Here is a 22,588-nt window from a genome sequence, read left to right as displayed (position 1 = left end):
ACCCAGAAACATCCCAGGGATGGGGGGCAGAAGGAAGAGGGCCTCACCTGACTTGGGCACACCACATTTGAAGCACTTCTCCCGTCGTTTGAAGTTCTGGACACCACACTGTGAGGCACAGGCCAGGTCATGAGAGGGGGGGTGGGGGTTTCCAGTACACCCTCCAAACCAGGATTCACAGGTTTCCAAGAGAGCCCTACAGTGCCCCAGGAGGGGGATTCCTGGGCCAGAGGTGGCAGGGGACTCTGAGATTTGGCTGGCATACAGTTTTATGAACCTCCTTTATAATGTTTTCAAATTTGGCCCCAGCACCACCCCCCAACTGAAGAAAATCCATAGCTCCTCCCCCACCCCCCGTACGAGAGCTGCCTGTGCCCTTCTCAGAGAGTTCTGATTGCCAGGGATGCCCTTGCTCTTTAGCAGGCCACCTTGCCCCAAGGCTTCCTTCCCTCAAAATCTGGTAGCTTTGCTCTTTCCAAACATTCACCTTTCTCCTTTACCTACGGGATGGTGTTAAGATTATCTGCTCTGGAGAAATCTTTCTGGGCTATTTCAGCCTCTAGAGACCCCTGGCTGCTACACTTTGATCTCTGTTCTCTAGTCAGACATTGAGCAGTGAGCCTGGGCCAGGCCTTGTCTTGTGTGCCAAGAATATGGCTCCTGTCCTTGTGGCCTCATGGCAGAGAGGTAGCTATGACCTACAGAGGGCCAGCTCCATCAACAGGAAGGCAGGGCGGTGAGGGGATGTGGTTCATTCAGCTGCAGAGAGTCAGGGAGGGCAGCACAGAAGGGACATTTGCTTTGGGATGCCCCAAAGCAGCTTGGGTTATTTTATTTTTGTTTGAGGCTGGGAAGGGATTGTTCCATAGCTGGTGTGGAAGAATAAAGGGAGAGGCAAAAGCCAAAGCTGGTGAGAGAAGATGACACTGTTTACAGAAGACCATTAGGCCCAAGATGAGAGCTGCAGGGGCTTTAAGCAGAGGGAAGGTTGTGCTCAGAGCTGGTTTTCAAGAGCGTTCCAGAGGGATCTATGGTGATTTACAGGTCAGAGGGCGTGAGGATCGGTGCAAGTAGCAGAAATGGCAAGGGAAGCAAGGTGACATTTCTATGATGGAAGCAACAGCATTTGGTGACCAGCAAGACAGGATGCAGAGGACGGAGGGGAAAGAGTCGAAGTTAAGTCCCAGAGTGTCTAAAAACAGTCGAGGGATGGATTTCTATTTTGACCTTGTACCTTTCTCCACGGAACCTCTGGTATGACCCATTTTAAGTATATGCTACTGTCTTAGGGAGGCCAGGGCCTCTACAACCTCTGGTCTCCTGGTAGGTTTCAGGACTAAGATGGCTTAAAGAACAAGGTTAGCTTTGGGTTGGTTGTGTGGGTGGCCCCCAAGGGTGGAGCCACGAACCGATGGGGAAGTGTGTGGCCTTTGTAATCATAACTAAAGAAAGGTACACTCAGCTTCCCCCCATGCAATAGGAACTGTACAAGCCATTACCGGCTCCTCGGCTCGCGGCTTTGATGGCGGGCTCCTTCCAGGACCATCTACCAGACTTTTCCAGAGCACCTTTATGCTTCCTTTCTTAATAGCAGTGCCGCCCGTGGGCCCAGTGCTACTCTAAGTGTTACTTGCATGGAAGCATGTCTGAATCTTCTCAACCACCTTTTGGGTGGGATCTAATTATTCATCCCATCTTAGAGATGGGGACAGTGCTGCCAAGGGAAGGGAATTTACCCTGAAGCAAAGCAAGGCATGTCTGAGCTAGTCCAATCTCGGTTGGCCAGCTCTGAAAAGTCACCCTCTCTACACCACCTTCCTGCCTATACTGTCACAATGTAGTCACTGGAATACATTATTTGTTTAAAGTCTACTGGGGGTTCCAGGTAAGACGATGTTTCAGAACGGGAGTGAGCCTGGCATTGAATGAAATCTAAGCACATATTTGTGGGTGGGTGGGCAGGTAGATGGGAGGATCAGGAACAGTAGTTGAGCTGAGCCAGTCCTCAACACCCACCCCCCTCACAAACCCCGACAGAGACATTGCCGTCATCGTTGCTGCCGCCTCTATCCAAGGCAAGTGGTGCTTGTCGGCATCCCTATACCTTATTGCACAGCCAGTCCTCGTTGATCTTGGGCTTGGGGTCGCTGTAATGCATGGACACCTTCTGGCCCAGGATGCTGAGCGAGTGCTGCGGGCAAAAGCAGACCACAGTGAGGCCCAGGCAGCAGCGCCCCACGCACCGTTTCAGCACAGGAGAAGAGAGTGAGCGAGCCCTTCAGCTGGATGGATGAGGGACAGGGAACGGAGGGAGGTCGGAGAACTGACGAGGGAAGAAGGAAGGGAAGGAGGGAGGGAAAGCGCCACAGCTCTCAGGCGCAGCTGTTTGCTGCTTTTCCGGGCACACAGACGCACACGTGAACACACACCACCAGGCACACAATGCTCGGCTAACCGACGCATGCCGGATAACCGGGGGAGGGGGGGACGGTGGAGTTGGGGGGGAAAGGGGCAGGGCAATCCCCACTTGGCCCTGAAGCTGGCTGCCAGGCCACACCCAGGGCCAGCACTATACAGGCTACACTTGGGGGTGGGGGTGGGGTGGGGTGGGGAGGGAGAGAGAAAGAGAGAAAGAAAGCACCGCACTAGTGCTAGAGGAGGGGGGAAAAGAAAGAGCCATGTTCAAAAGACAAAAGTTTCTGCCATGAGGCTGTCTTCCCATGGTTGGCTAGGTCCTGGGACCATCGTCCTAGTCTACAGACCCTGGAGAGGTGGCCCAGGGCCGCTCCTGTGGGGACTTCCCATTTCATCACGTCCGTCCCTTATGCCCCTGCCCTCCCCAAATCCTTCCTTCCCTGACGCTTTTCTTCAGTGGCCCTATACCAGCGATCATGGCTGGGGGCAGGTGGCTGGGTCGAGATGTTTTGCTGGGCTGGGGCAGGCCCCCTCCCTGACTTGAAGACATGGGCTTGCCTGAGGTGGTGGCTCCCGTAGGCGGGTAGTTGTGGGGGGAGGGGCGGGGCAACCAGAGAGAGCCCCGGGCATCCCTTGACTGGAGCTTTAGATCGGCACAGCAATGCTGTCCACTTGCCTGGCAATCAAAGGCCAAGTCCACATGCAGGGAGAGAGCTGACAAAATGGGGCCTGCTGGTCAGTGTGGCCAGGCCACAGCCAAGTCCCAGTGGCTGAATTTCCTGTAGTGCCTGAGCATGGAACCAAGTGTTGGCTCCAGCAAACTCCAGAGGAGGGTGGTGCCCTAGGGGCACACCCTACCCAGGACACTGACCTTTCTTACTCCCTGAGGGCTGGGAACCTGGGTGACAGAACCCACCTGGCAGCACTTTTTCTGAAGGCTCAGCCAGGAGAAGCAGAGGGACAGAGCTAGTGCCTGGTGGTAGGAAGGGGCCAATGGTGAGCATGGGATCTTGATGGGAAGCCCAGTGGGGTAGCGAGAGGTGGGAAGAGGAAATAGTGAGGGTCAGGAATGGGGAAGAGAGGGGGGGGCTGGGAGGGGATGGGACACGGGGCCACAGGGCAGGGAACTGTGTCCATAAGAACCAGGCGATGGGGAGCGCTCGATTACAAAGTAGTATTTGTTTGGGAGGGGGTTCAAGTGCGGCAAAGCAACCTGATTGGCTTCCATCCATCGTGTAGCGTCCTGCAAGTGACTAAACTCGACGAAGGCGAAGCCCCGGCTCTGACCTGGAGACAGCATTCAGATACAGACGCAGTGGGTTAGTCAACAGCTTTGGACACACGGCGTTCCCGGGGGCGGGACCCGAGGGGAGAGGACCAGGGGGCAGAGGAAAGGGAGAGGAAGAGGAAAAAGGAAGAAAGGGAGAATCAATGAGAGAGAGAGAGAGAGAGAGAGAGAGAGAGAGAGAGAGAGAGAGAGAGAGAGAGAGAGAGAGAGAGAGAAAGATAGATCACTGAAGAGGCAGGAAAGGGGAACGAGGGAGGAAAACCGAGAAGGAATGAGGCCAGAGTGCAGAGTGATCGCATACCAGCTGGAAAGAGGGACAAAGAGAAGGGGCTCAGGCAGACCTACCTGGCCGGCCGGGGTGGGGAGAGGAGAGAGGACAGCGACAGAGAAAAGATGGGAAGGAAAGGCTAGGTCTGTCTCCAGAGATGGACATAGAGAGAAAGGTGGGAAGGCTGCTGGCTCCACACAAGGCCTGGGGTGCCCAGGAGGGACCCTATAACAGGCGTTTCAGTAAAGAAATGCACAAGGAGCCAGGCAGGGTAAGGCTAGCAAAGCTCCAGGCCCATGAGGGACTAGGGGGAGTTTGGGACACACTGTCATTTCAGCGTCCTCACAGTGCACAGGAAGTAAGCCTCACCAGGGAACAACCCCAGAGCCAAGTTGGGGAGATTACACCACCAACAATCCACGACAGACCTGGACAGAGAGAGAATAGGGACCAAGAGAGGCCAGGAGGATCTTAAATACAAGGATCAGCAGATGCCTGGGTGAAGTGCCCAGAACCATAGAGGGAGCTGCAGCTGGGAAACTTCATTGAGGGAAGGGAGCCCTAGAATCACTGTCAGCATGAGGTCTAGGTGGGGCAAAGCAAAAGTGAGTCCTACATGCTGCCAAGAGAGACTTGAGGCCTGGCCAGGGCTGGGAATGGGCTTCAGAGCTTGTTGCCTCATGAAGCATCTCTTTCTTTAGAGATGGGAGAGCTTAAACGTGGTGGGGCCTAGGAGGCAGGCTTGATCTCTCAAAAAAATCACTAGAGGATTCATACAAGGATGGAATGGTATAATTGGGGGGTGGGGGGACAGAAGAAGAGAGAGAGAGAGAGAGAGAGACAGAGAGAGACAAAGAGTGAGATGGAGATGGGGGCAGGACAAAGACTGAAAAATGGAGAAAGCCCAGGCAGAGTGAGGCCCCACTGTGCCTGCCTTGGGGGGCCTGGGCCATAGATCCTGCAGAGGCAATACCCTCTTCTATCGCCCTGCTAACCTCAGGCCAACTCCAAGCAGCCTGCAAGGAGGGCCAGAAGAGGTGAAGCCCATGTGTCCTGGCTGCTCCCGTGGACAGGAGCCATCCCCTGCCTCCCGCCCTCAGGTCCATGGATGGGGCTGTGCCAGACCTACTTTCTGGTTGGAGCTGTTACCAGAAAAGTGTATGTGTGTGTGAGTGTGTGTGTGTGTGTGTGTGTGAGTGTGTGCGCGCGCGTGCGGGGGCGGAAGGGGTGAGGGACAGGGAACGGAGAAGAAAGGAGAGGGAAGAGTGTGCTGGGGTGGGAGGTGGGTGGGAAGAGGTTACCACCCCAAAGAGGAAGTTCCCCGGAGCCTGGCCCTGGCCTCGCCCCTGGGGAGCACTCAGCTCAGAGCTGCATCTCCCTCCCAGACAGCCTCACTGTCAGGCGAAGCAGTGAGGAGAGCAGGGTGAAGGGGAGAGACAGAAGAGGGAGCCCCCACCCCCAAACTGCCCGTTCCCAGCTGTGGCAGGAAGGCAGGGAGGGGGAGGGAGAAGGCAGAGGAAGGAGGGAGATCTGAAGGCTGAAGCTGGCCAGAAGGGAAGGTTCTGGGAACAAAAGCTCACCTGAAGATTTATTCCGCATCAGCCGGACCTCCCGTGCTTGGACACCGTGGGACTGCAGCTGGCCACGGATCTGTGGGGGAGACAGAGTGGCACAGGCTCAGCACAAATGGACTGCTGATGGCCTCCAGGACCCCGAGGGGCCACTGAGTAGTCACACCCACTCTCTTCTTCCTCGTTCAGGGCTTTTCTCTGAGCGGAGGACATCCACCCCCCCACTCGCACCCAGTCCAGCTTTCAGTCCCAGATTTTGCAGAAAAACAGCTCAAATGGAGAAAGGGGCACAATGCAAGGTAAAGGATGGTGGCGTGATCACCCCTGGGCGCACACAGCACAATGAGAGCAAGCCAGACAGCAACTCATGAACGGTGGGCAGGGATGATCTGACAACGGGCTTGGTGGCAGTCACAAAACAAAGAGAGCTGTGACACAATCAACCCACAGCTACCTCAAGGGAATTACCCTTCAGAGTACATCAAAAGCCCTGTGACACAAATACCAAAGCAGGAAGGACTGGAGTCTAACAAATCTCAGCCATGGTACCTGGCCCCGCTGCCCAGGCAGGGGCAGACCCCACTCAGGAGCACAGGAGCAATTCAGGAGGAGCTTGGGATTTGGCAAAGTTTCCTAGAGAAGTTGGCCAGAGGGAAGCTGAAGCTGCAGAGGCCATTTAGGAACTCTAGACCCAGTGAGGTAGGGTCTCAAGGCCAGGGAGGCCATTCTTAAGAAGGGCTGGGGGCCTATGACAGACATACTTAGGCAGGAGCCTCAGTTGTGTCATCAGGTTAAAGAACTGAAAAGAGATGAACACACCACTGGGCAGCCATGAGGAGGAAAAGGGAAGAGAAGCAGAACTGACTACTGGGCTCCTCACTCAGGGAGGGACCTTGGAGAGGGCCTGGGTGAGAGCTCTCAGGTCCAGCTGTGGCACCTAGGGCGAGCCATGGGACCACTCCATGGGTCGTTTTCCTCCCTCCCTGCAGGGCCACCGCGACAGTTACAGCAGGTCTGGCATGTGGCCCACGATGAGGTAAAACATCAGCAAATGTCAGCAAGCAGCTGGCTGACCCTGGATAGGAGCAGGGGCCCAGCCTTGAAAACCAACAAAAAAACCCCACCAAACCCACCGCTATTAAGTCACCCCCCCCCCTCACAGTGACCTGACACAACAGAGGAGAGCTAGCTGTTTTATAAGATTTCCAAGGCTGTCTCCAACTTCATGACCACCGATGGTCACGTCTTTCTCCTGTGGAGCAGCTGGTGGGCCCGAGCCACCGACTCTGTGGTTAGCAACCAAACACTTTAACCACAGGGTCACCTGAACTCCTGGACAACCTTTAGGATACACAGGTGGGATTTTCTCTCAAGATAGCTGGTTGGCTATTTCCGAAAGAGCAGAGAGAGACTTCACCAGGGAGGGGGAAGGACCCGAATTAGGGAAGCTAATAAAGAGGTTAGTCCAGGGCCCCCATGGAGTTGGTATGCAGCGCTTCATGAAGAGTCTGGAGGAGAAAGAAGAGGAGGAAAGGGGAGCAGAGGGAGAATGGCACGGTGGAAAACCAAGTGAGCAGGCTATTAAGAGCCCCGGGTGGCAGGGAACCAGCATCATCTCTGCTCCCAGCAATCCCCTGCACTAAAGCATGGGGGTCTGGCAGCAGCACAGGCAGAGTAGATGGATGGTACCCATGACTGCCAGACACTCTATCACCACCGCCCCTTGGTTAAGCTGACCTATGCCCGACACTCCTCCATTCGGGCCCGGAGACTAAGGGCCTGCTCAGAGGAGGGATCAGTGCTGGGGGTGGGGCCCAGTAGGGAGAGGAGATGATAGGTGCCGAGGTTGGGGGATGAGGGAGGGAGTGGGGAGAAGTTGAGGGCCCTGGAGGAAACCCAGTCTGGCCTCCTGCTCTGCTACCTGCCCGGGGCCACGGGGGGCACGTACGTCATCCTCAGTGGCTGCCTGTGGCAGCATCCTCAGCATGACGATGTTACTGGCCTTCTCTTCCTCCTCCTCATCCTCCTCCTCCTCATCCTCCTCCCCTTGCTCGGTCCGATAGTCCTGGTCCCGATAGTCGCCGTCTCGGGGGAAGCCTGGTGGGCCGGTGGGGCTGTGCCTGTGCCGCCGCCGCCGCCTACGCTGAGTCTCAGAGCCCGGGGAGGTCTCGTAGGAATCCTGGCCGACAGAACGAGATGAGAGACACCAGACGGGCAGTCAGTCTGGAGCGAGCCTAGGGGCTGGCCACTGGCTCTCTGAGACAAGTAGGCTCTGAAAGCCAGGGTGGACGGGCTCTGGCTAAAGGCTAAAGCCAGGTAGGTAAGACTGCAACTCTTCTGGGGCTGGAGGTCAGGGAGATTGGTGGCAGTGGTAGAGGAAACAGCTCTTATGGGTAGGACACGTCACCAGACACAACTTAAGCCTCTTTGGGGTTAGCACCTAGACCCTATCCTCTCCATTTCTCCTTTTCCCATGCCTTACTAGTTTACCCTAACCTGTGCATAGCTGTTCTGCAAGCCACAAAAGCACCACCACCACTGCCCCATCACCTATGCGATTAAGCTGTGGGCATAGAAGTAGCTTACAATCACAGCTAGCTGGAGCTGGCAAAGGGAAGTAGGTCACAGACACTGTCCCTCAGTGCCTGGGCCTCAGCCCCTGCCAGTCTTCCATCATTATCAGCTCCCTTAAAAATAGGGTGTGGTTGTTGGGTTCTTAGTTGTTACCCAACCCATGCCAGTTCTAATCAGCCAGGCTTGTTCCACCCCCAGCCCCAGCTCACTCAACACCCTCCCCAATTCCCCTGGAAATATCCAGGCACAGCTCCGGAGCCGCCACTGGGGCAATGTGGCTGTTCTCATGCGCTTGTACATCTACCAAAGCTGGTAGCTTATGAACTAGACTTTCCAGAGGGGGGCATTTTGGCTCCCAAGGCTGGAGTTGCAAGGGTGCCCTCCTACCTTGGCTCCCAGAACTACCTGGTTTCTTGGCCAGAGCCCTCACTGGCTCATCAAACTGAGGTTCCCCTAAGGCAAGGCAGTTTCTGCCCTTCCCATGGAGGTTCCCATATGGTGAATAGCCACCTCACCCCTCGAGCTAGGGAGAACTACTCCAGCATGGACTTGGCTACCCTCTTACCCCAAGGAGAGAACTGAGGGGTCCTTCCCTCTGTCTAAGGGTTTTGTTACCACAAGCAAGGCCCATGGCTGGCCTCCCCAAACTGCTCTGCTTGGTGATAGCCTATTCGCCTAGGTGCCCTCCCAAACCCCAACGCCGGGTCTCATGTGAGAAACTCTGCAAGTGTTTTAAGTTGGCTGGGAGCAGGCAGTATAGGTTTCAGTGTGAATCACAGGGCTAGATGAATCATTGAACGACAAGGAAGAAGGGAAAGAGGTGGTAGCCAGGGGCCTTCAGAGGGAGAGCCAAGCATGTGGAAGCCAAATCAGGAGAGGACCCCCTAAGAGGGGAAAATGGGAACAGACCCACTAGGTGAGACAAGGCCACCCAGCACAGTTCAAAGGCATGGGAGCTGAGAGCTAGCTGTACACGGTGCTGCAGCCCGACACAGGCCCTCTAGGAGCCCTCCCCACCCAGGCCTGACTCAGCCTTCCCCTGGTCTCACCTCTGCACTCTGCTCTTCAGATGAGTCGTCATAGTCATGCTTGCCCTCCTGGCTGCCGTACTCTCGTGGGTATGAACGGTAGTCCATGTCCCGGTAGTCGTGGTCTCGACTACGGTTCTCCCCACCATCATCCTGCGAGCGATCAGTGGCTCCATAGCGACCAGTCCTGTCTCCACGGCCACCTCTGAGAACAGACGGATAAAAATGTGTAAGCTGAAGGGATGATCCCCATTCCTCCCCTCTAGGTCCCCCACTGCTCCCCACAAATGGATTCCTCAATCATTACCCCATGGAATAAGCTACTACCCCCTCCCTCAAGTATAATGCACTTCTCTCCATCCCACCTCCACCTCTCTGATCTATGTATCTCTTTCGTTCATTGAGCTGTCAGTTGTGAACACCTGACTACTCTCCTTACCTCCATCCAAGGCACCCCCAAGTGTTCTAGAAGGCAGAACCAATCAGATTCAACTACACCACGCCCTCTTTTTCTCCAGACCAATCACCAAAATCCTACAAGATCTGCAGGGTCCTGTGGGGTGAGGTCACATCTATATATTTTATCAATCTGTATAAATCAATAGATTTATGGAAGTTCAGCTGCTTGCAAAAAAATTCTTTTGGCAAGGTGGTGTGGGAAATCATCACTGTCACATTGCTGGTGGGAGTGGAAATGGACCAACCCCTATGGAGGGAATCTGGCAATAACTGCAAAAACAAAAATATCTATGTACTTGCTAACCTACAAACCCATTTCTGTGGATCGAATGCACAGTTAATTGCACATGTGCAAAACCATTATCCACTGGAGCACTGTTTACAACAGAAAAGGTCGATAAACAGCTTAGGCGTCTCAGCAAAATTCTGTTTCAAAAATCCCAGAAAACTAATGAGGAAGAAGGAATTCTCCCAAAGCTCAAAACCTATTATAAAGCAGAACTCGGTGAAATGGAAGAAAGTCTGTAATGCCCAAGAATACACGTGGAGATTTGCTGTACACCAAAGTTTGCACTTCAAATTAAGAGGTATTTATCGCTGAAGATACGGATTATTTCTCTCATAGGCCAGCGAACTACAACCAGTGGGCCAAGTCGAGACACCTTAAAAGAAGTTTCACTGGAATACAGCCATGCTCACTTTTGCAATTGGCTACTTTCAGTTGAGCAGTTGCAAGTGTGGCCATCTGGTCTGGAATACTGAAGCTATTTACTATCTGGTCCTTTACAGATAGATCAAGGTTGCCAACGCCTAAAAAAATAAAGCTGCTTATCTACCTTACTTCTTATACCAAAGAAAACATGCGGAAAAAACGATCATCTCAAGAATGGGGAAGGGCCTTCTAAACAAGACGAAACCTAGAAGCTATGAAAGGAAAAAAACACATAAACATTAAGTCTGGACCTGTAAGAAATACTATTAGCTGGTGCCTGGCTGCCACCACTCGATGTTTTGATCAAGGACCTGATCAAAAAGAGAAGAAACCTGGACCAGAATTCCAAATTCTTAGACGGACTCATTGAGACCAGGGGAGCCCTCAAATCCACTGCCCTGTTTAAGCCTGGAACTATCCCATAAGGTCATCTTTACACTAAACAAGAGCTAGCCCAACTAAAAAACGAATGTTTGCCTGAAGCACTGTGCTCTTTTAAAGAAATGCCTGTATGAGATCAAATTGACAAGTTATTCTAAAACCACAAAGGAGAAGCGAGGGGGACAGAGTCTAAGTCAATGGGGGCAAAACAATAAGGGGAGAAGAGAAAGAAGGGCACCACAGTGTTCAATGCCAAGAATGTAACTGTTATCACAAAATGGCACACAGGCAGAGAAGGCTGAATGGTGATTGTCAGGCACATTTTCACGCACACACAGCTTCCATTAACATGATAAAAGCAAGTGTGGCGGGTATATACAGGTATTCATCACAGAATTGTCTGAACTTTGCTACATGATTGAAACTTGTCCATAATAAAATACTGGAAAAATAACGCCAGTGAAAGGATAAATCATAAATGTAGGAAATATGTGTAACTCGTTTTAAAGACGAAAAGCTAATTTCCTTAATCTGTAGACTTCTTACAAGGTCATAAAGATCAATTATCCAAACATGGGAGCCACAGACATGTTCAAAAGTAAGGCAACATGTTTCACATTCGTTAACTCAGAAATGTTCATTAGATCATTTAAATGTTCCCCTGGAAGACTGAAAAAGAACAAACTGACTTGATTGCACACACATGGCATTGGCAAAGGTGTTTTGGGCGAGGAGGCTCTCTCATACAACCTTTTGGAGAAACATTTGGCACTATCGATACAAAAGCACAAATGTACATAACCAGACCAAGTTACTTCTCATCTAAAAATTAATGCTACACATGCTAACGTACGTACAAAGATCCTCAGTAGGGCTGCTTGGAGTAGCAAAATACTAGTCACACCAGTGTAACCTCTAGGCCCCCTTTACTATATTCAAATGGGCTCACGCTCTGTAACCTCCTCCTTCTTTGAGAAGTGTTATCATGAACAACTTTATGTATTAGTGTTCTTCCACACCACCAATCATGCCACATCCTATTATGTGAGCATGTCCTTTAATCACTATGTTAACTGTCTACTCTCCGGCATTTTTAAATTTCCCAAACTATTTCCAAATATTTTGGCCCATCTCCTATTTTTCCTGTTTGTTCCTTGTTTCTTTCTCCATCCAATATCGGTTACTGTAACATTTAGTGCATGCCAGGCACTGCTCAGTGCTGGAGACAGTGCTGTGACAAGAACAAGGACTTTCTTCCGTGTAACCTAAATTGTTACTTTAAGGATAGCTGGGTAAATGCAATAATAGATGCTTTTCTTTCCCATGTCAGTTGGCTACAAGTATTCCTGGCTATTGACACTCCAGATATCAGAATTCAAGCAAGAAGAGACTTGAGTGAATTTTCAAATGAAATCCAAATACATTTAGGCTATGGATTCGTTATTTAAAATCCAGGGGAAAAAACAGACTTGGATAAGGAATAACACTTTTATTGGTCTGAGAGAAATTTGGCTTAACACCTTTGAAAATACAATTCTAGAGAGCTGGTCTGAATATATGAGGACCTCCACAAAATGGGTTCACTTCTGAAAAGCATAAAATTACAAAATTGGCAGAATAGACAAAATGGTCATCAAAAACCCAGCTTGAAAAGTTGAGCTCTACAGTTTTCAAGGAGCAATTTTTTAAAAAGATCATTTTATTGGGGATTCTTAGAGCTCTTGTAACATCATTTGTATCAAGCATATTTGTACATGCTATTATCATTTTCTTTTTAAAATATTAATTTTTATTTAAATCACATTATTGGGGGCTCGTACGGCTCATCACAATCCATACATCCATTGTATAAAGCACATTTGTACATATGTTCCCATCATCATTTTCAAAACATTTCCTTATTTTCTTTCTACTTGAACCCTTGGTAGCAGCTCATCCCACCCTCCCCCACGAACCCTTGATAATTTATAAATTATTTTTTCATGTCATACACTGACCGCTGTTTCCCTTCACCCACTTTTCTTTTGTCCATCCCCCAGGGAGGGGATTATATGTAGATCCAGTCTCTCCCCCCCACCTTCCCCTTACCCTCCTGGTATCGCTAATCTCATCATTGGTCTGATGGGTTCATCTGTGTTTCCAGCTCTTACCTGTACCAGTGTACATCCTCTGGTCTAGCCATATTTATAAGGCAGAATTGGAATCATGATAGTGAGGGCAGGAGGAAACATTTAGGAACTAGAGGAAAGCTATATGTTTCATTGTTGCTACCCTGCACCCAGACTGGCTCGCCTCCTCCCCACCCCCCACGATCCTTCTGTAAGGGGATGTCCAGTTGCTTACAGATGAGCTTTGGGTCTCCACTCTGCACCGCCCCCCATTCACAATGATGATTTTTGTTCTTTGATGACAGACACCTGATCCTATCCACACCTCGTGATCACACAGGCTGGTGTGTTCTTCCATGTGGGCTTTGTTGCTTCTGAGCTAGATGGCCACTTGTTTACCTTCAAGCCTTTAAGACTCCAGATGCTATATCCTTTGATAGCTGGGCACCATCAGCTTTCTTCACCACATTTGCTTATGTACCCATTTGTCTTCAGTGATCATGTCAGGAAGGTGAGCATCATGGAATGTCAGTTTAATAGAACAAAGTGTTCTTGAATTGAGGAAGGACTTGAGTGGAAGCCCAATGTCCATCTGCTACCTTAATACTAAACCTATAAGTATATGCATAAATCTATTTCTCCATACTCATATATAAATATATTTGCATATGTACATGCCTTTATTTAGACCTCTATAAAGGCCCTTTGTCTCCTAGCTCTTTCTTCTTTCCTTTTACTTGACTGGACTTTTTGTTTTAAAGGCACAAATGAAACAAAGACTGGGAGAACTTGTATTACTAAGAAAACATGTCTGTGGCCATCCACATGTTTAAGCACGTTTTTGTTTCAGGAAACACAGAGGTAGTTGGTTTATTATGCCAACCTGGTCGATAAACACATGTGGAGTTAACTGAAGGGCAGAGAGTTTCAGGTCTCTTGCTTTCTGATGGATGGACCAGGGTGCAGCTGCCTTAGCCAGTTCCCTGCTTTAGCTGGCAAGGCTCACTTCCTGCAAGACATCCCTGAGGAGAAGCCACGTGGACCTACCCAGATGCAGCCTTGGGTGTTGGAGCACCCGTGTGGAGACCCCTGCCAGCGCTGAGATGCTTACACATTCACTGACTCAGCTTTCCTCCTGTAGTTGGCATCATTGTGTTTTGTGAGATGGAGCAGGACTTTGTGGATTAGTGTTGGACATATGAGTTAATGTTGGACTGGTGGGCTTGGGCAGCACTGGGTTGGGATGTTTTCTTGATGCGCACTCAACCTTTATATAAAACTCTCTCTTATACATGAGATTCTGTGGATTTGTTTCTCTAAAATACCCAGACAGACACAGACACACACACACAGACACACACACACTACATGAAGTGGAACCCTAGTAGCAATACATTTTGACTTACCTTTGTATATTAGCTAATCAAATCTAACAGAAGTTTAAACATTTACATTAGCAATACTTAAATTTGGGGAGCTCAAAAATTTTAGAGTCAACATTAGAAAAACCCAAATTCTATAAAACAACTGGATTGTACTCTTTAAAAAATACCAAGGTCATCATGAAAGACAAATAAAGACCAGGGAATTAATTATTCCAGATTAAGAGACCAAAAATACAAAATACCACAAATGGCCTTGGATTGGATCCTAGATTAGAGAAAAACAGCTATAAAGGACATTATTTGGGCAACTGACAATATTGGAATAGGGGACTTTAAACAGCGATATTTTATCAGCGCTAGAGTTCCTAATATTGAAGATTAAGGTTGAGCAAGGTAAAGTTCTTATTCTTAGAACATACATGCTGAAGTAGTTAAAGAGCCAAAATGCCTGTTCACTAACTTACATGATTCAGAGGAGCTAAAAATAGTATGTGTATATACACATAAAGATAGTGATAAGGCAAACGTGGCAAAATGTTTATAAGTAGTAGTCCTGGGTGGAGGGTATCTGAATCCTCTGTATTTGGGGGGTGGAATAACTTTCCAAACTACAAGGTAAGGGTGTCCGCCCGTCTGGCCCCCCGCGCCGTCCGTCCGCCATCATGCCCATGTTCGTGGTGAACAACAACGTGCCCCGCGCCTCCGTGCCCGACGGGCTGCTCTCCGAGCTCACCCAGCAACTGGCGCAGGCCACCGGCAAGCCGGCCCAGTACATCGCCGTGCACGTGGTTCCCGACCATCTCATGGTGTTCGGGGGCTCCGGCAAGCCGTGTGCCCTCTGCAGTCTGCACAGCATCAGCAAGATCAGCGGGGCCCAGAACCGCACCTACAGCAAGCTGCTGTGCGGCCTGCTGGCCGAGCGCCTGCGCATCAGCCCGGACAGGATCTATATCAACTACTATGACATGAACGCCGCCAACGTGGGCTGGAACAGCTCCACCTTTGCCTGAGTCCCCCCCTTCCCTGCCCCAGCCAGCCCGCCCCCCCCCCCCTGGAAAGAAATAAACGGTTTCGAGAACAAGCTGAAAAAAAAAAAACCAAAAAACTACAAGGTAAGGATGCAATTTAATGTTAATTAAGAAAACAGTGGACAAAAGGAGGAAAAAACACAATTATGTATGATCTTAGTAAAAGAAGAATAAGAACTTTCTTGAATTAATAGAGACTATATTCTAAAAGCTTATGGGCAGATAATCATACTTAATGGAGAAACTTTAAGAGCAGGAACAATTTAAAGATGCCTCCTGTATCTATCTGGCCTCCAATATTCTTAGCAACAGAATCCCTAGTGTTTCATGGGCACTTGGCTACCCAAAATAAAAACTCTGTGGTTTAAGTTCTGGCCAACTGGAAGCACATGGAAATACTTCCAATATGCATTCTTTGAGTTTGTTCTCCTTCCTTCTACTTGCTCAGAATAGCAGGTGCCAAGCAGCCCTGGATTGGACTGACAGCGTATTCCCAGATTTCCCTTAAGTGGAAAAACAAACAAACAAACCTCGTTTAAGCCATTATTCTTTGGAATTTGTTATAAATGGCCAAACAAAATTTTAATTTATATACTCAGCTTCACTGATATTACTTAAATAGTTCTAAAATGCTGGCCTAAGATACAAGAAGAAAAAAGAAATGACAAGGTTATACACACACACAGTTGAAATGGCAACTGTTTTGTTACCTACCATATATACTCGTGTATAAGCTGAGTTTTTCAGCACAAAAAATGTGCTGAAAAACTGGGGTTAGGTTTATGCACAGGTTCTGGTACCCCAGCGAGGTGTAACATCTCGCTGCCCGCCCCCTCCTCCCTCCCCTGCTGACACTGCAGGGCTTTGGATGTTTGTTTACTCACATCTAACCAATCAGAGCCATCCTATGACATGAATGGCTCCAATTCCCAGAAGCACCCCATAGTGATTCACTTACACCAGCAGCTGAACTGGTAAGGATGTGTCTGTGGCTGCGCTCCGTCCCTCCCCTCTAATCTCTGCATCCTCCGCCCCCACAGACCCCCCCCCCCTTCCTGGCTAACACGGTTGCAGGGGGGGCGGGGGGGGGCATTACCATGAAAGTTCTTTTTCAAAGTTTTGTTTTTTTTATCCTATTAGAAATGGATACTCTTGAAGCAAAACAAAAATACCGGTCATTTGAGGTTGGTTTTAAAATGAAGGTTGTGTTAAGAGCAGAAGAGAGCAATAACAGTATTCCAAGTAGGGAATTCTGTGTTGACAAAAAGCAAGTGAGGGAGTGGCAGAAAAATGAAGGCTGACTTGGAACAGATTCCAAAAGTTAAAAAAGCTCGTCATGGTTTAATGTCTTTTTATGGGGCTCTAGGAGTGAATTGCATAAATGGGTTATGGAGTGTTGTCAAAATGGTTACTGCGTAACACGCATGGGAATCCACATACATGCTCTACAAATGGTTAAGGATGACAAATATAAAGCACCAGGCATTGAAAAATTTGCTGCGTCAGCAGGATGGTGTACCCACTTCATGAACAGGTTTGGCCTACTATGTTTGAGACAAAGAACAAAGATTTCCCAGAAATTGCCACAAGACCTTGAAGAAAAAATTGTCATTCCAGTCATTTATTATAAAACAAAAAAGGATTTATAATTATGACCTGGCAGATATTGGGAATATGGATGAAACTGCCATGCCTTTTTATTTGAGCAACAGAACTGTGGCAAGTTTAGGAGAAAAAAAAACATTTTTCTCAAAACCACAGGAAATGAAAAACAAAACACTTTACAGTTGTTCTATCATGTTTGGCTAATGGAACCAAGCTGCATCCTGTCATTATTTTTAAAAGAAAGACCTTGCCTAAAAAGATCAACTTCCCACCAAGAATTACTGTGCATGCACATGTTAAAGTCTGGATGGATGAAGAGCCCACCTATCGGATGACATAAAAAAATTGGCAAAATTTAGTAAAGTTACTTTAGCGGTTATTCCAGGTGGGCTTACATCTGTACTGCAGCCTCTGGATGTATCTTTGAATAAGCTGTGTGCGAAGGATGTGGCGTAAATGGATGTCATCTTGTCAAACCCGACTAACAAAAGGAGGAATTCTCATGAAGGCTAGCAGAGTTAATAGCAAAGTGGGTTTGAGATGCATGGGAAGACCATTCCAGAAGACATGGTGCTATGTGCCTTCCAGAAATGTAGTATTAGTAATGCTGTGGATGGCAGTGAAGACTGCGCTTTGTATGAAAAGGACAGCAGTGATGGTGATGACGGTGATCTCAGTGAGGACAGCGTCTATGATGACCTCACACCAGCTGAAGCTCTGCATTGGGATACGGATGGTGATGAGGAATCCAGTTTTGAAGGATTTTAACTCTTTACATGTTAGCTTGGTTGCTGATTGAGCTCAGGGAATAGTACTCTTAAGGTATCATTGTTGATACCTTATTGTTTTTGTTGAACCTATTTTCCACTTACTGTGCTGGTTTACTAATGTTAGATGACTTATTGTCCTTTGATTTACATTTTTTCTTTAAAATAAATATTTAAGTACATTACCCCACTGATGTCTCAAGTTTTAGTAATTTTATTTTCATTTGTTGTGATTACTGAAACTCACCAATAGCTTCTGCATTTTCCACCCTAGGCTTATACTAGAGTCAATCAGTTTTTCTGGTTTCCCAGGCAATAATTAGGTACCTCGGTTTAGACTCGGGTCGGCTTATAGTTGAGTATATACGGTATGTTTTATCATGATATAAAAATAAAAATAAAAGCAGTGACAAGATTGATCAGAAGGGATAAAACTTAAGAATTTGCAAGCAGCATTATAAACTGCTTAAAACAACTATCAGAATTAAGGTTGAACTTACTAGCGCACAGCAGGGATAAGATAATTTACAAAATATCCAGAGCTTCCTGCTATCTGGCAAATAGCAATTTTGAAAATATAAAACAAAACGTTGCCCGCTCTCCCCAAAAGAATTTATTTCAAAGGACGGCACTGAATCTGCAACTCCGGGAGAGGGACATATCTGATCGGAGCACATGGGAACAGATGAAGGGGGAGGAGGAGAGTGGAGCACATCCTGGCCCACCAGGCCTTGAGGATGATGTTCCTGATTAAAGCAGCTAGTCCACAGAGAGGATCACATGGCTGGCCCCACTACGAGACACAACAGTCCCTCAGTGACCCATAGCTCTACAGAGGACAACACCAGAGATACAGTGTGGGAATTGCACCTGATCTAATCCCGCCATACCAGGCAAAATATTAAGGGAGTGCAACAGAACAGCAAGGGAACGGAGTGGCGTGGTTCCCAGGGAATGCCGAAGGTGGACTTTGGGGCCAGCGCTTGGGGCCCCAACAGACTGGATGGGAAAACACTCCTAAAGGCCAATAAACAATCCCTGAACTAACTACAAGCTTTTCTTTCTTGTTGTGTTTTGTTGTTGTTGTTTTGTTGTATATTGTTGCTTGGTTTTGCTCTGTCTAGGTTTTGTGCATGTTAGTATCTCCACAGGTCTGTCCAAATAAGGTAGGCTGGATGAACAATCTGGAGGAGAAAGCAATGGGACTGACAGTTCCAGGGGGACATGGGAGAGGGGGAGGTGGGGGGAATGGTAGTGGTGTTAACAAACCCAGGGACAAGGGAACACCAAGTGATCCAAATCAGTAGTGAGAAGGATGTATGAGTCCTGGTATGACGTGATCAAGGGTAATATAACCCAGAGTAATTACTGAAAACCAAATGAAGGCTGAGCATGATAGTGGGACAAGAGAAAAGTCAAAGGAAATAGAGGAAAGAGCTAGGAGGCAAAGGGCATTTACAGAGGTCTAAATAAAACCATGCACATATGTAAATATATTTATATGTGAAGAGGAAATAGATCTATGTGCATATATTTATAGGTTTATTAATAAGGTAGCAGATAGACATTGGAGCTCCACTCAAGAACTCCCTCAATGCAAGAATACTTTGTTCTATTAAACTGGTTATTCTATGATGGTCACCTTCCCGACACAATTGATGAAGACAAAGCAGGTGAATGAGCAAATGTGGTGAAGAAAACTGATGGCGCCCGGCTATCAAAAGATATAGCATCTGGGGTCTTAAAGCCCACATGGAAGAAGCCACCAGTCTGTATGATCACGAAGTGCTGAAGGGATCACTTATCAGGCATCAAAGAACAAAAAATCACTATCATTGTGTGCTCAACTCCCTGATAAGATCGCTGAAGACAAATGGATGCATAAGCAAATGTGGTGAAGAAAGCTGATGGTGCCCAGCTATCAAAAGATAAAGCGTCTGGGGTCTTAAAGTCTTGAAGGTACATAAGCGGCCTTCTAGCTCAGAAGCAACAAAGCCCACATGGAAGAAGCACACCAGCCTGTGGATCACGAGGTGTCTAAGGGATCAGGTATCAGGCATCAACAGAACTAAAAATCCTATCATTGTGAATTGGGGGGGGGGGTGTAGAGTGGAGACTCAAAGCCTATTTGTAGGCCACTGGACACCCTCTTACAGAAGGGTCTCGGGGAGATGAGCCAGTTAGGGTGTGATGTAGCAACGATGAAACATACAACTTTCCTCTAGTTCCTAAATGCTTCCTCCACCACCACCCCCACTATCATGATCCCAATTCTACCTTGCAAGTCTGGCTAGACCAGAGGATGGACACTGGTACAGATAGGAACTGGAATCAGGGAATCCAGGCCAGATGATCCCCTTCAGGACCAGTGGTGTGAGTGGCAATACTGGGAAGGTGGTGGGTTGGAAAGGGGGAACTGATTACAAGGATCTACATGTGACCTGCTCCCTGGGGGACGGACAACAGAAAAGTGGGTGAAGGGAGACTTCGGACACCTATAAAGCCTGGAACTGAAAAGGTGAACAAAAACCCGAGGCAGGTCCTCACTCTCTAGAGCAGCTGTTCTTACCCTTCCTAATGCTGTGACCCTTTCATACAGTCTCTCATGTCGTGGTGACCCGCCCCAACCATAAAATTATTTTTGTTGCTACTTCATCACTGTCATTTTGCTGCTGTTCTGAATTGGTGACCCCTGTGAAAGGGCCGTTCAACCCCCAAAGGGGTTACAACCCACAGATTGAGAACCGCTGCTCTAGAGCAATCCATCACACAAGACCAAAAGGGTAGCAAGATGCCAGAAGCAAAGCCCGGAAGGCTGGCAGAGATAGGAAGGACTGGAAAGAGAAACAGCACGGGGAAATCATGGGAAGAGTGCTGTTCTGGGATGGGGATTACAATCAACATCACACAACAAAATGAATAGTTGTTGAATGGGAAACCAACTGGTTTTGTATACTTCCATCTCAATCACAATCAAGTTAAAAAAGAAAAGGCAGATAGACCACTGAAAAAATGAGACCACTCAGGACAGATCCATGTACATAAAGGAGCTTGAGATCAGATGGCCCTGAGGCGAGGTATGGCGAAACTGCTCACTACATGGAGGAAAATAAAACCAGAACATACCTCATACCATATTCACAAAGGAACTCGAGATGGATGGAAGACCTGAGAGTGAAAGGTAAAAACTAGAGTGAAAGGCATCTTTGTGAACCAGGGGTAAGAGAGGAGAAGATTCTGAAAGGACAAATTATAAGCCAAAGAAATGGTGAACGTTAAGCACATCAAAATTAAGATCGGGTATCCGTTTTTGGAAGAGATAAGAAAAATGCAAGATACATCCTACTGTGTCCCAAGCAGCAATTAGAAGCAAAGCATGAATGTACACACAGCAGTACAGACAGGTGACAAACAATAAGAGTGTAGAGTAGGTAAGTTCACACAACAGAGGAAAAAATGAAGACTGTAGCACTATGCCAGGTGTGGAAGTGAAAAACACAAGCACTAAAAGCAACACTGCATCTTTTAGAAAGATAAATGTTCAAACAAGATGGAGTAGCTGCTGACAGATATGTGAAAAGGGGAGGGTAAAAAATATATATAGCCTAAGGGGCCTCGTGGTGGCCTATGAAATACACCTACCTTGAACTGGAAAGTACGATTAACTCAAGTCTCTGCACTTGAGGTCATTTAAAAGCCAAAAGAAAGTCAGTGGCTTTATTTGGTAAAGTCTGAAATCAAATATGTCACCTACTTTAACTCAAAAACTGCCACAGAGCTCTTTCAGAAAAGATTTGCCAAACGAAAAGCCTTTCCAAAGACAACTTTAAAGAAGTCAAACTCAAAACCACTCAAATTTGGGGTTCCTTTTTCAGAACACAAAAGCATACACTTTAAAAAGTGGCAGAAGGGGAAGAAATACTGTCAAACATTTAAGAAATTTATTTTCTCAAGCTTTTTAAAAAATAAATGTACTGTTGAGGATTCCAATTTCTCCACATCCTTGCCACCAACGTGGTATTTTCCATTTTTCCACGTAGAGCCTGACTATAAGAGAGGGCTGTGAGCTTATCTATCTCACAAGAGCCTAGCAGTTCCTCCCTCACAAAAGGTGTCTTACAAAAATAAACACCACCACCACCCCCACACATAAATACAACCATATATTGTTGTTTCCTTTTGCCTTTCCTAGTACCTTGATAGAGACTTTCTGGGAGAGATCAGGTCTTCTTATCTTAAAATTTCATGGGTAGAAAGAACCTGCATCAGAATCACTTGGAGTAGCTCACCAGGACAGTGAGGGCACAGCCTAGGATCTCTTTATTTTACAAATATCCTAACTTGTTCATACTGGATTAAAAAAAAACTGTATGAGAGTCAATTCCAAGAGATGCCCTATCCCTGGAGCCTACTTCTCCTAAGCAAATTCTTGACTCTGAAGGTGTAACCTACCCCACCCACTTCCCAAGCTCCAAGCCACAGTCCAAATCTCTTCTGGGCCTCCACAACCTAACAGCCATCTGACAGTGGCTGTTCCTCTGCTCCTGTGGTGGCTATCTGCCAATGTGGGTCACACAAGCTGGAAACTTGGGCATCAGACCCAACTTCTTCCTTCTTCTTGACCCTTTCTAACCAGGGCATCCAGTATCTTACCTCTCTTGTTCAACATTGTGTTCCCAAAGCCTTCCTCCCTCACAGAAGGGGCCTTATAAAAATACACCCACATACACAAACAACCATCTGTTACCGTTTCCTTTGCCCTTCATAGTACCTCTCTGTCTCAATTCTCAGTCCACTCCTGCAAGACGAGGCTGATTGGTAGGGGTGGAAGCAGATAACTCACCTTCGTTCATACTCCATGTCCTGATAGGACCTGCGGGGACTGCCGGGGCCCCTCCTCAGCCGCTGGTTCCGTTTCACTTCCCAGCCACCCCCACTGCTGCCACCATGATCTGCCAGCCTGGGTGATGCCTCCTGCAGGGACTCTGGGGAGGAAAGA

General features: G+C 48.0%; 1 protein-coding gene and 1 pseudogene across 5 annotated transcripts in view; one reads left to right on the top strand and one right to left on the bottom strand.

Annotated features, from left to right (window-relative positions):
- The window catches only part of RBM10 (RNA binding motif protein 10), a 30,384-nt gene that overhangs the window by 5,906 nt on the left and 1,890 nt on the right, over window positions 1-22,588 (bottom strand). For 3 of the 5 annotated variants that reach the window (XM_075538204.1, XM_075538206.1, XM_075538205.1), the window contains exons 2-8: window positions 22,433-22,574; window positions 9,166-9,349; window positions 7,491-7,721; window positions 5,552-5,621; window positions 3,629-3,702; window positions 2,105-2,191; window positions 48-108 (exon numbers count right to left, since the gene is read on the bottom strand). In XM_075538204.1, coding sequence (XP_075394319.1) covers window positions 48-108; window positions 2,105-2,191; window positions 3,629-3,702; window positions 5,552-5,621; window positions 7,491-7,721; window positions 9,166-9,349; window positions 22,433-22,449 — 724 coding nt within the window. In that variant the 5' untranslated portion in view covers window positions 22,450-22,574. The remainder of the gene's footprint in view (window positions 1-47; window positions 109-2,104; window positions 2,192-3,628; window positions 3,703-5,551; window positions 5,622-7,490; window positions 7,722-9,165; window positions 9,350-22,432; window positions 22,575-22,588) is intronic. The other 2 variants (XM_075538207.1, XM_075538208.1) reach the window with 1 other exon arrangement.
- LOC142434484 (macrophage migration inhibitory factor pseudogene) lies at window positions 14,817-15,235 on the top strand (annotated as a pseudogene).

The sequence above is a fragment of the Tenrec ecaudatus genome, chromosome X (assembly GCF_050624435.1).
Source record: "Tenrec ecaudatus isolate mTenEca1 chromosome X, mTenEca1.hap1, whole genome shotgun sequence".
NCBI lineage: Eukaryota > Metazoa > Chordata > Mammalia > Afrosoricida > Tenrecidae > Tenrec > Tenrec ecaudatus.
This window is presented reverse-complemented; position numbering and strand designations above follow the sequence as displayed.